The sequence below is a fragment of the Amblyomma mixtum genome, chromosome 1 (assembly GCF_055824585.1).
Source record: "Amblyomma mixtum isolate Tamu chromosome 1, ASM5582458v1, whole genome shotgun sequence".
NCBI classification, from domain to species: domain Eukaryota; kingdom Metazoa; phylum Arthropoda; class Arachnida; order Ixodida; family Ixodidae; genus Amblyomma; species Amblyomma mixtum.
In genome coordinates this window covers 70,275,387-70,286,859 of record NC_143012.1, presented here as the reverse complement: position 1 = coordinate 70,286,859, position 11,473 = coordinate 70,275,387, and the positions used below count along the sequence as shown (strand labels likewise).

At 45.5% G+C, this 11,473-nt stretch overlaps 1 protein-coding gene across 1 annotated transcript; it reads left to right on the top strand.

Moving 5' to 3' along the window:
- The first annotated feature begins 844 nt into the window (after window positions 1-844).
- On the top strand, window positions 845-11,376 carry LOC149366709 (flap endonuclease GEN homolog 1-like). Its single transcript, XM_089551948.1, has 3 exons — window positions 845-1,290; window positions 6,263-6,446; window positions 11,075-11,376. Exons 1-3 carry the CDS (start codon window positions 1,133-1,135, stop codon window positions 11,174-11,176), a joined length of 444 nt encoding a protein of 147 aa, XP_089408074.1. The 5' UTR covers window positions 845-1,132; the 3' UTR covers window positions 11,177-11,376.
- The last annotated feature ends 97 nt before the right edge of the window (window positions 11,377-11,473 follow it).

Genomic DNA, 11,473 nt, shown 5'->3' with positions numbered 1-11,473 from the left:
AAACATGCTCAGTAAACTCTACCCCACGCAGTACAAGAGCGAGTGCCCGTGGTGTGGAGACAAACTAACCCTATACCATACCACATGGGCTTGCCAGAAAATAGACAAGGTACCCATAATTGAAAACCCGAGTGCGGAACAGTGGGAGAGGATGCTATCCAGCGACATCCTGAAAGTCCAACAAGGACTAGTAAGACGTGCACGCAGGGCAGCTACCCTCAGCGGAGCCCTGGACTAGGGGAACCGACCCTGATGATAAGATGGAAGACTCCATCTGAAGCCACAAAAAAAATATTGCGAATAGAGCAAGTAAACGTTTTCCACCACCACCACCACCCACTGCAGGGCAAAAGCCTCTCCCATGTCTCTCCAATTAACCCTGTCCTTCACCAGTTGCGGCCACCGTATCCCCGCAAACTTCTCATCTCACCCGCCCACCTAACTTTCTGCCGTCCCCTGCTACGCTTGTCTTCTCTTGCAATCCACTCCATTACCCTCGAGGAGCAGCGGTTATTTTGCCTTCGCATCAAAGCCCTGCCCTTGCCCATTTCTTCCTCTTGATTTCAACTAGGATGTCATTAACCCGCGTTTGTTCCCTCACCAACTCCCCCCGCTTCCGATCTCTAAACGTTACACCTATCATTTTCCTTTCCATAGGTCGCTGCGTTGTTCTTTATTCCTATTTAAATGGTGCGCCGATCGCGTCGAGAGAAAACAGTCAGCTGCTACGTGCCGACGCCTCGGCGCAACTTCTACGTGACGGCGACGTGTGACTCAACTATCAGCCGGAACCACCATGGTGACGTGTGGCCAAGCCCTTAGCTATACGTCACCGTGTGGTTTCCGGTTGCGCACGGTATAAAGGGTTGCCCAACGCGAGAGTCCCATATGTCGCGGCAGCCTCCAGCTGCTTTGAGCGGGCGTTTCTCACTGATAAAGCGTGTATTCGTCGCGTGGCCTTTCGAGGCCTCTCGCTGATAAAACGTAGTGCCTATTGTTTCTGAATGTGCGCTGCATACCTGCCCTAGAGTGCGCACCTTACTTGCAACTGGTTCGACAGTTGTTCAGCCACCCGAGGAGTTGTTTGTGCTGTGCCTGCGTGCAAAGTGCCCTTGTCGTCAAAAGTACACATATGGGGGTGAAAAATTTGTGGGAAGCGCTGGAGACCGCGAAGAGAACGGTTAAGCTGAGCAATCTCCGAGGAAAAAGATTGGCCATCGATCTCAGCGGATGGATCGTAGCGAACGAAAGAATCGCGAAAAAGACGAAAAAGAGAAACCTGCATATCAGGTAAGCCGGGAATTCGTGAAGTATAGTATGGCGTACAATGGCTAGATTTTTGCACTTTTCTCTTGTTGCTAGAAAAGTTTGGTCGAGGCCAATGTTAAGTATTCTCTTATTTAATACTAACAAAAACTATACAAGAAAACTTTATCGGCTGCGGATATTGTCAGCAGCTGCCTGCAACTGTTCTCTCCCAGCAAACCAAAAACCTCTCAGAGACGTCTAGCTAGACGTCTCTGAGAGGTTTTTGGTTTGCTGGGCTTTTTTTAAAACGGCGATATGTGAGCCAGTTTAGGTTTATAGCTTTCACGGCGCGATGCCCGTAGTCCTCCTGCTTAAGATGGAAAAGCAAGTTTGCGTTGTTAAAAGTAATAATTGTTGTTACAGGCGCTCTGATTAAGGAACGTGCGTAGTGCATACCGGGTGTTTCAGGGAAGACTTGGTAATTTTCAAAAATAAGCTTTTTTGGGGTAAAATTATGGCTTTTGCTGCATAGTATTACCAGTGTTGGCGAACACCAGAAAACAGGTGAATCGGTTTAAGTAGTGAACTGGTGAACTAACTTTCAGTAATTATTTTTTACTATAATATTTAGGCGCCTATAGTTGCAATTAGAGATTTGTAGCCGGTCGTTAGTAGTAACCATGTCAGTTTTAAGAATTTTGAAAACGTGATTATCCTCGGTGCTGTGTCTCGACAAAATCTGGCTGCATCGTACCGATACATTGAGCTTTCGAAAAGCTTTCAGGCAAAGCAACCTTTCCAGTGCATGTAAGTAGTCAAAAAAGCCGAATTTTGTTGAGCCACAGCCCCAAGACAGTGGCGTAGCCAGAAATTTTGTTCGGGGGGGGGGTGCTCATGTTGCAGCATGGCCTCCTCATAGAATCTGTGGAGGAATCAAACGCAAGATTAATAACTGCATTGTCATTGACAATGCCATTGTGTATTCAGTAACGCTACGCACTGTCTAGACAAGTGAAATGTATATTTTTTTAATATAAAAGAATGTATTCGCATGTCTTAAAAATCGTGGCAGACATAACTGATACCAATGCTTGCATGTTTTTACATATTTAATAAATAAAGAAAATATCACACGAGGTCTAGAACTATATCAGTCCGAAACTAGCAAAGCAGTGCATGCCGCTGATGTGAAAAACTTAAAGGCCATGAAATGAGCAAGTAGAGGACAAATATTTTAATGAATCTTTGTCGTTCAAGAACCTTTACATTTTTGTACATATGCAACGGCCAGGGAAAAATCTCAACGATGGTGCCCTTTGTTCCAGTGTACTGCGCAGCAGCAGCTGTTACCGGTCATGTATTGCGAGTAATTCCACCGAAATTTTAGTCGCAACAACGAGCACATGTATAAACGAGTTCTGCAAAGTATGCAAAAATACCCAAAATATAAGAATAACAAATTAATTGAAGTTCCCGATTTGTAAATCTAAAGTACGAATTTTTAAATCTCAGCGCAGCTGTCGCGTCAAAGGTTCAATGGAAACTTTATGCCCCTTAAGTTTCGGAATTGAAATGCGTGGCTCCGTAGACTCCGCGGCCGCCGCGAGATGCCGCGGCGAGCCCGCTTGCCATCGATAGGCCCTTGAAAGCTTGCGCTGGGATGGGGCTCCCTGCGTTACGTGACTCCAGGTGCATAGGCGTTGCGACTAGGGGTGTGCGAATATTCGAAATTTTCGAATATATTTCGAATATTATATTTTTAGTATTCGTATTCGATTCTAAATCCAAGTATTCGTGTTGTTTCGAATATTCGACCCGACGCGAAAATTCGTATCTAGCCGAATATTCATTGTGAGCACCGGCGTTCATTTCGGTCCGCAAACCCTATCGACAGAGACATAACATGGCGGCACCCAGAGCAATGCGCATGGATGAAGGAAAATTTTTCCTTCGAATTTTTCCAAGGGCCATGGCGTAGCTAACTGCGGTGGTGAGCTTTTTTGTGGCCATACCTGCGAAGTTACAATAGTCAGAGCTGTGCACGAAGTACCTCGCAATACGTGCCAGGTCAGTGCCAAGTCAGAGAGCATTTTCTATGGCTGGAGGAGTCGTTTCAGCTAGAAGGGAACTACTTCTGCCTGACCATGTGGAGCAGCTGGTTTTCCTTCACGACAACCTTATATGTTCATCCCAGCAACGCGCTTTTGTGCTGATGGCAAGCTAGCCTTAATCAATGCTGTGTACTAGCCATCCTCTCTGATATTTCCACTCTTCTAAGAATAATGTTCGAGACTGATACTTTTGTGCAGCCACACACACCTTTTGTGTTCATTTAATCATCGATAGTTGAACTGTGATGTTCTTGGGTGCTCAAATAAATGCTTTGTAGTGGTTAAATGCATCTGTCCTTGATTATTCGATATTCGATTCGATATTCGGAATCAAGTATTCGTATTCGATTCGTATTCGAAAAATTTGATATTCGCACACCCCTAGTTGCCACGAAATCCGACCCGAGTTAGCAATGTTCTCGCCTAAATGTCTTTTCTAGTTTGAAAAAGACATTGTAAGATTTTGAAGGCAAACAGCGCAACGACGCAGACAGAGTGGAAGAAAACACAGGACAAGCGCTGACTCACAACTGAAATTTTATTCAAGCAAAGCAGTACATTATAAAGAAAAAGTGGCCAACTTATCAGCTAGTACATAGGCAAAACCCATGTTTCTACGTGGAATCGAGGTATGCAACCTCACTGTCATATAATGAAATAGATGGCTTACTGACGCATAACCTTGTTTTTTTCTTCATGTGATATGCTTCCATAATCTCACGTGTTTCCATAATCCATAATCTTAGCGTTTTCTTCTACTCTGTCTGCGTCGTTGCGCTGTTTGCCTTCAATACCACCAACTCGCCCGTTTGGCTATAGTATTGTAAGATTGTAGGTGACAAAATCAACTGTGCGTAACAGTTCGAAAAAAATTCGGGGCGGGGGGGGGGGGGGGGGGGCTGAAGCCCCATAAGCCCCCCCCCCCCCTCCCCCCCCCCCTGGCTACGCCCCTGCGCCAAGGGTAATCGCATTTTCTAATTTCTAAAAATTGATACCGCTATTACTAACGGCCGGCTACAAACCTTCAATTCTAACTAGGTGCAGAACTCTAATAGTTAGAAAGATAATTATTAAAAACTAGTTAATCTAGGTATATTCCCAGAGGTTTTGGTTGGTTGGTTTATGGGGTTTAACGTCCCAAAGTGACTCAGGCTATGAGGGACGCCGTAGTGGAGGGCTCCGGAAATTTCGACCACCTGGGGTTCTTTAACGTGCACTGACATCGCACAGTACACGGGCCTCTAGAATTTCTCCTCCAAAGAAATTCAACCGCCGCGGCCGGGATCGAACCCACGTCTTTCGGGTCAGCAGCCGAGCACCATAACCACTGAGCCACCGCGGCGGCTCAGAGGTTTTGGTGTCCAATGGATAGTTATTTGGAACCGGCACTCTTAAAAACAACTATGGCAGAAATGACGCATATTATAGCGCCTTAATAGATTTACATCTAACAGACAAAAAACATGCATATTAGGACATTTTTGGCACGTGCAAAAAAGAAAAACGCTACCCACGGACGCCTGGTGACGTAGAACTTGACGATAACGGTCAACTTCGAACAATGAAAACTAACTACAAACTGCAGTTCAGAGAGATTTTGCACACTCAGCGAGATTTTCACGTGCCACAAATGTAATAAGTATGCGCGTGTTTTGCCAGTTAGGCGGGAATCTATTGAGCCGCTAATATATGTCACTTTTGTCATTTTTAATTTTTTTTAAATCTCCGCGGTTCTACACCTGTAAGAGAACCGACACCGATTATTGAAGCGGATGCTCACCGATTGAATGAGAAGTGAAATTATTTTCGTTCAGCATTGCTTGTTTCAGCGCACTTACGCATTCAATGAGGGCAGTGCATTCTCCAGTCTCATAAAAGACACGTCAGTCAGATCATTATTTATAGCTTCCCAGCCAAAGAAACTGTTGGAACCAACTGCACGCAACGCCGAAACATTACAACAATCTTTAATACATTGTTCTTAGCGTCGTGTTTTCCAACGTTTTTGTAGTGTTAAAAATAGAGGTTCGAATGACATTTATCTAACATTAGTTAGACATTCAATTAACGCAAAAGGTAACATTATTGAAAATGGCGCAGCAACCTTGCATGGCTGTGCAGGCCCGCCAGTTGTGATGGTACACAATTTACAACACTTTGCTAGGAACAGTTGCACAACTTACAACGCTTTGCTATAGGAACAAGTACACAACTTACAACACTGCTAGGAACAAGTACACAACTTACAACGCTTTGCTAGGAACAAGTACACAACTTACAACGCTTTGCTAGGTACAAGTACGCAACTTACAACGCTTTGCTAGGAACAAGTTCATAACTTACAACGCTTTGCTATAGGAACAAGTACACAACTTACAATGCTTTGCTAGGAACAAGTACAAAGCTTACAACGCTTTGCTAGAAACAGCACCGCGGACAGCACTTGAGCTCCACTATACAGCTGAGCATGCAACTCGTATACACTCACCTTCGAACGGATACCATAGAGCCAAGCTTATATACCCATCACTAAGGAGTCTCCCATGTATGATAGTGGAGAAAGGGTAATAAGCAAAGTTTTCTAACTAAACAATAGGGTTATGCATACAATCTATGGCGGGAACAGTCTAAGAGAGTAAGTTATAAAATACTGCTAGATGAAAAACATCTTCATGATAGCAAAAGCGTTAATAGCAAAAAAATGCTGTACTGCCGCCGGACGGTCTGTGTATATATTGTTTTTATACTGAAATCTTACTTTATATGGAAAAAATTGCGTTCATAAACTGTTTCCCGTTCAAAAATGCTTTTGTCCAGAAAGTGTAAAAGATGAGCAAATAATATACCGCGCCCTTGGATAGCGTGAAAATGCGTACACGAATTCCCTTCTTTCGTTGAATTAGGAACCTGTTATCGCGGTGCAAGAAATTGATCCTGAATCATGGAATCAAGCCTTTTTTCGTGCTGGACGGAGATGCTCCAGCGTTAAAGAGACAAGTCCTGACGAAGCGAAAGGGCGGCAGACAAGCACAAGGAGGCAGCGGTGGCACTATAGCAAGGCCCCTCCTCGATGAAGCGACAAATGAGGTGCGTGTGCTCGGGATCTCTCAGGAAAGGCAATATGAGTCACATCGCATAAAATGAAAGTTTAAGTCTCAACGCAGTTTGCACTGTTCTATTTCGTCTTCATTGTGGTCGGTCAGGACGTCAGTAATGACAAAAGAAACACGAACTGGGAAATCAACCCTTATAGAAAGGGTCTATAGACAGTCTATAGACTTCTTATAGTCTCTATTGCCTTCCTATAGATATTTATTTTTGTGTATTCATGGTCTATAGAATGTCTATCGACAAAAGTCTACGAAAAGTATGTGGCCAAAAATCTATAGATTGCCTATAGACTGTATAGCATTTGTATTGCCTATAAACTGTTCTCTGGGATTTGTCTATACAGTCTATAGACTTTATAGACAGAAGTCTATCGACAGTCTACAGACTGTATAAAAATTTCTGTAAGGGAACTGGCCAGTCTCAGGCTCGGAGCCCGGCTACAACTATAGTTATGCTAACTCGGTCGCATCTAGTCTGGCAGTGTCATCGGGTCCATGGTCTTCGAATTTTGTAGTCACCAAATTGTATCATCCCACTTATGCCCTATATTTTGCTTTTGTGCCTTTTGGGAGCACGGAATATGCTAGCAAAAGTGATTCTCCACGTAGTGATCAATCGAAAACCCGTCGTTGCAAAGGCACTTCAAACAAAAAAAATTAGGAGTCACTTTGGCGACTAAAGTGGTGCAAGGCGAAAGCCTTAGTACAGCATTCTGTCACGAATGTGGTTGTGAATGATGATTCAAGTGCTGCCAGCGAATGACGCGTCCATTGGCTGTCTGCGTGTGTTACTGATGTGTGGTTAACATGTTAAGCTTCGCCTGTAAGAGTGGAACGCGACAGCGTCTTGCAACGCTGCCAGGGAGTCCACAGAACGCCATCGCCAATTCGGCTGTACGCCTTGCTGGACGGTAAATTTATTTTTTGAGGAAAGGAAATGTATCTCTCTCGCATATCTGGGTGGACACCTGCACCTTGCCGTAAGGGAAAGGGGGAAGATGGGAGTGAACGAAGACGCCGTATTAGCTAGACGCGCCTTTGTTCATTCCAAACCATTCAGCTGGCATTACGGAGTGGCTAGCGTGCTCGTATCGCACTCCGGAGACCCTGGTTCGATTCCCCAACTCGACCAATTTCGTTCTCGGTTTTATTGATTTATGCGGTCTAACTAGAAAGGTTAATTAGGCTATTTCATATTTATATTATTGTATTTCTATCCATCGTGTTCTGTCATTCACCTGTCAATTGTTGGAACTGTCTAGGATGTTCGACACAACGTATATGAAACGAGCAACGTCGAACTGAGTGGGGAAGTGCGTGGTGGTGGAGCGAACGCTGCTTCGTACTTATCTGTTTTTTCAGCAGCGTCTTCTTCCGCGGACGCTGTTGTCGCTGCGGCGCGCGTCTTTCTTTTCTTTTCCTCTTTCTTCTGACCTCTTCATTCTCCTCTATCTTAATTAGGCTAATTGATTAATTAAGCAATTAACTAAACTCAGTCCAACTTAGTTGGAGCATCACTATACGATCCCTTTGATTAGTTGCATGGTTACTAGCCAAAGTACAATTGGCCCCATTTGAAATTCGCGCACTGTGACGTCACGAGCATTTCGACCAATTGAAAAGCGTGACATTTTCTGTCGACAACTCCTGCTTACAACGATGAGGCATTAAAGGCTTCCGCCTTAAAAGTACAAAGAAAAATTGGTTGTGGTTTGACCAATGGCCATCCCGAGTAGAATTGCGGAAGCAACAGCGCGGCAGTCGTGGCGGCTACGGCATCTCAGGGGGCACTTCGACTGTCTAAAGTGCGTAGATGCGAAAGCGTTTTCCGCACCACTTTGACTGCCTCTGTGGCACTGGTGACCTCACCACTGGATGACGTCACACATAATTAAGTACTAGTTACTAAGTAATTACGAATTACTAAAACTAATTACTGATTAATGAATAACTATTAATTAACAGCTAATTAATGACGCTTAAGCTTCGCCTTTAGGAGTGGAACCCGACAGCGTGTTGTAGCGCTGCCAGGGAGTCCACGGAACGCACCACCCGTTCGGCGCGATGCCTTGCCCTTTGAACACAACGCTTTTTGAGGAAAGAAAATGGGGCAGTAATTCTCTGTCATCTCGGTGGACACCTGAAACGCACCGTACAGGATGGGAGGAAGTCGGAGTGAAAGAAGACAAAGAGGGCCCGTAATGAAGAAAATGAAAGTTGTATTTGAGGAAAGGAAATTACGCAGTAACTGTCTCACATTCGGTCCTCGCGCATGCGCAGTTGGGGCTTTCCGGGGCTCCGCGAAATCGCTCACACCTAACGTAGTGTGTCTTCCGCAACAAAAGAAACCATGACTGAAAAATTAAATAGAGAATTAGCAATAATTTTCGTGTTGCTGGGTTTCTTCTTGTTTTCTTCCCTCTGCACAATGACTCCAGTGTCGACAGCTCCTTGACTTTCTGGGCCTTCCGTACTGTCGAAGCAAAGGCGAGGCGGAGAGCATGTGTGCTTTCCTCAACGAAAAAGGGGTGAGTGCGACCAGCACGATTGGTTCGTTGCGTTTACTGCTGCGGAATGACCTATGCTTCAAGTACAAGAATTGTTCACACGATGTGGGGCTCCTTAAGCATGGATCTGACGTCCCAATGGACTGTTTTCCATGATGAAGCAACAACTGAAGGATCTGGAATCTTTTTTTTTTCGCAGGAGCACATAACTTCTCGCTATTCCCATTGGGCACTGAAACTGCACTGGACGTCCGCGGGACGTTCCAGACGTCCCCAGGACGTCCCATGGAGTGTTGGTGCTCATTGGGTTGTTCTCAACAGCGCCTGCGCATTTCGCCGGTACTGTTTATGTATAAGTAAAACTCTTGTTTGGGCGAGTTGGTTCATCTTTGAAGGGGTACGTACTTGCGCGAAGAAGACGGGGCACAACAAAGGAACACACACGACACGTACAGAGCGCAGTGCGCTCTGTATATGTCGTGTGTGTTCCTTTGTTGCGTCCCGTCTTCTTCGCTCAGCACGTACCCGTTCAAAAATGTTTATGTATGCTGTAGCAGAACGGCGCAGCGGAGCTTACCGAAATGATATGCGCAGTAATTGGCTGTTTCCCATAATGCAGGATTGGGAAAGAAGATTCTGATCAAACGTCTAACAGCCAATAAGATGCAATAAGATTTGCCGGGCTTATTGGTTCATACTGAGGGTGTAACGGCGCGAAAGGGTTAGGAAAACATGAGGGAACACACACGGCACTTCGAAGAGCAGACTGTCAACTTTATTGCTCAAGGAAGCGCAAAGGCGTATTTCAGCGCTCTCTGTGACGCTCTGTTAAGTTCCCAGAAAACCAAAAACCTCTCAGAGACGTCTGGCTAGACGTCTCATAGAGGTTTTTTTTTGCTGGGTTGCCAAACGTGTTATACACAGGATAATCTCTGTGCGTTTGCAGCATTCGAGAACATAAATCGTGAAAAGTCTCAAGTGAATCTATACCACTGGGCTGGCCCTCGTAATAAAAAAAAGTGAAAAAAAAATGCTTTGCAAAGCAAGCATGGGAACTACTTGGTTTTACCAACACAAACAACACATTTCTGAACGCACGAACGGTAAAGCACTTGATGACCACCTTGTTTGGAAATGCCTTGAAAAAATTGGCAGTGGTTTAGCTCTGCTTAAGCCTGGAGGAATCAAGAGGAAGGAATGGGCTTGGACAGAGCATGTAATGTGAAGGCAAGATAACTGCTGGTCCTTAACGGTAACGGAGTGGATTCCAAGAGAAAGCAAGCGTAGCAGGGGACGGCAGAAAGTTAGGTGGGCGGATGAGATTAAGGAGTTTGCTGCGATACAGTGGCCGCAACTGGCAAAGGACGGGGTTAATTGGAGAGACATGGGAGAGGCCTTTGCCCTGCAGTGGGTGTAGTCCGGCTGATGATGATGATGAAACCTGGAGGATTGCGAAAGCAACGAGGAGAGAGAGAGAGGCGATGGAGAGCGCGCGGCAGCGGCGGCGGCCCCGGCACGCTAGCTATGCGCCGCTACTGTGCATGCGCAACTGGTGAACGCGGCGGCGGCACCTCTGAGTCTCCCGCGCAGCGACGGCGGCGGCGCACCATCTGTGCGCCGTGTGACGTCACTGCTCCTCACGCATGCGCAGTATGGCCTTGCCTCAGCTCCGCGAAATGGCTCGGCGACTCGCGTAGTGTTGCTTTCCCAACAAAAGGCACCAAGTTAAAACCAGAAACGCAAAAACAACGCACAAAAGAGCTTCAACTCAAATGGCCACGTCGAGTTAACAACAGTAACAAAGGCGCCAGATCAAGAAGCTGAACAAACGCACAAACTAGCCACCAATTCAGAATGGCAAAGTAATGTTTAACCCCAGTTAAATGACACCGGGTCAGTAAACACTCCAAACCAAGACCTTACTCAATAGAAACTTAAAACAGCATGTGAAGCTATGTATTCCTTGCCACGAAGGCGAGGATTACGGAGCGTGCAAGTGAATGGGAACTGGCTTCCTTTCTGTTGTGTACTCTTTTTCTTGGACGTTTCTCATGTTGCGTCTCATTCTGTTCCCCCTCCCTGCCTTCTTCATGCGCAGGCGGTGCATGGCTGCATCACAGAAGACAACGACGCATTTCTGTACGGCGCGAAGACGGTCTACGGGGGCTTCAACATTAAGGGAGAGGTAAGGTTGTTCTAAACATTCGGCACGGTTGAGCGTTACCATCTGCCGAGACCCTTCACGAGGAGAGTACATAATAGTTGTATACTGCCAGTGCTTCCCTGTGGGGCTGTGTTTCAGAGGGTAACGGAAAGACTTGAAATTAAGTAGACGGCAGCACGGATAGCTACACTGTTAGCAAAAAAACACCCAAAAGGGAGTAAATGGCTTGTCCTCTAACGCACACACAAAAGGAGTTTTTTACTCCATATGTAGGGTGTTTTTTTACTCCCTTATATAAGGGAGTTATTTTGGAGTATAAATGCAGTTATTTCG

Coding starts and splice junctions, on each gene's coding strand:
- LOC149366709 (XM_089551948.1), top strand. CDS start 1,133: ATGGGGGTGAAAAATTTGTGGGAAGCGCTGGAGACCGCGAAGAGAACG. Junction 1,291..6,262: donor AAGAGAAACCTGCATATCAG/GTAAGCCGGGAA, acceptor TCGTTGAATTAG/GAACCTGTTATCGCGGTGCA. Junction 6,447..11,074: donor TCGATGAAGCGACAAATGAG/GTGCGTGTGCTC, acceptor CTTCATGCGCAG/GCGGTGCATGGCTGCATCAC.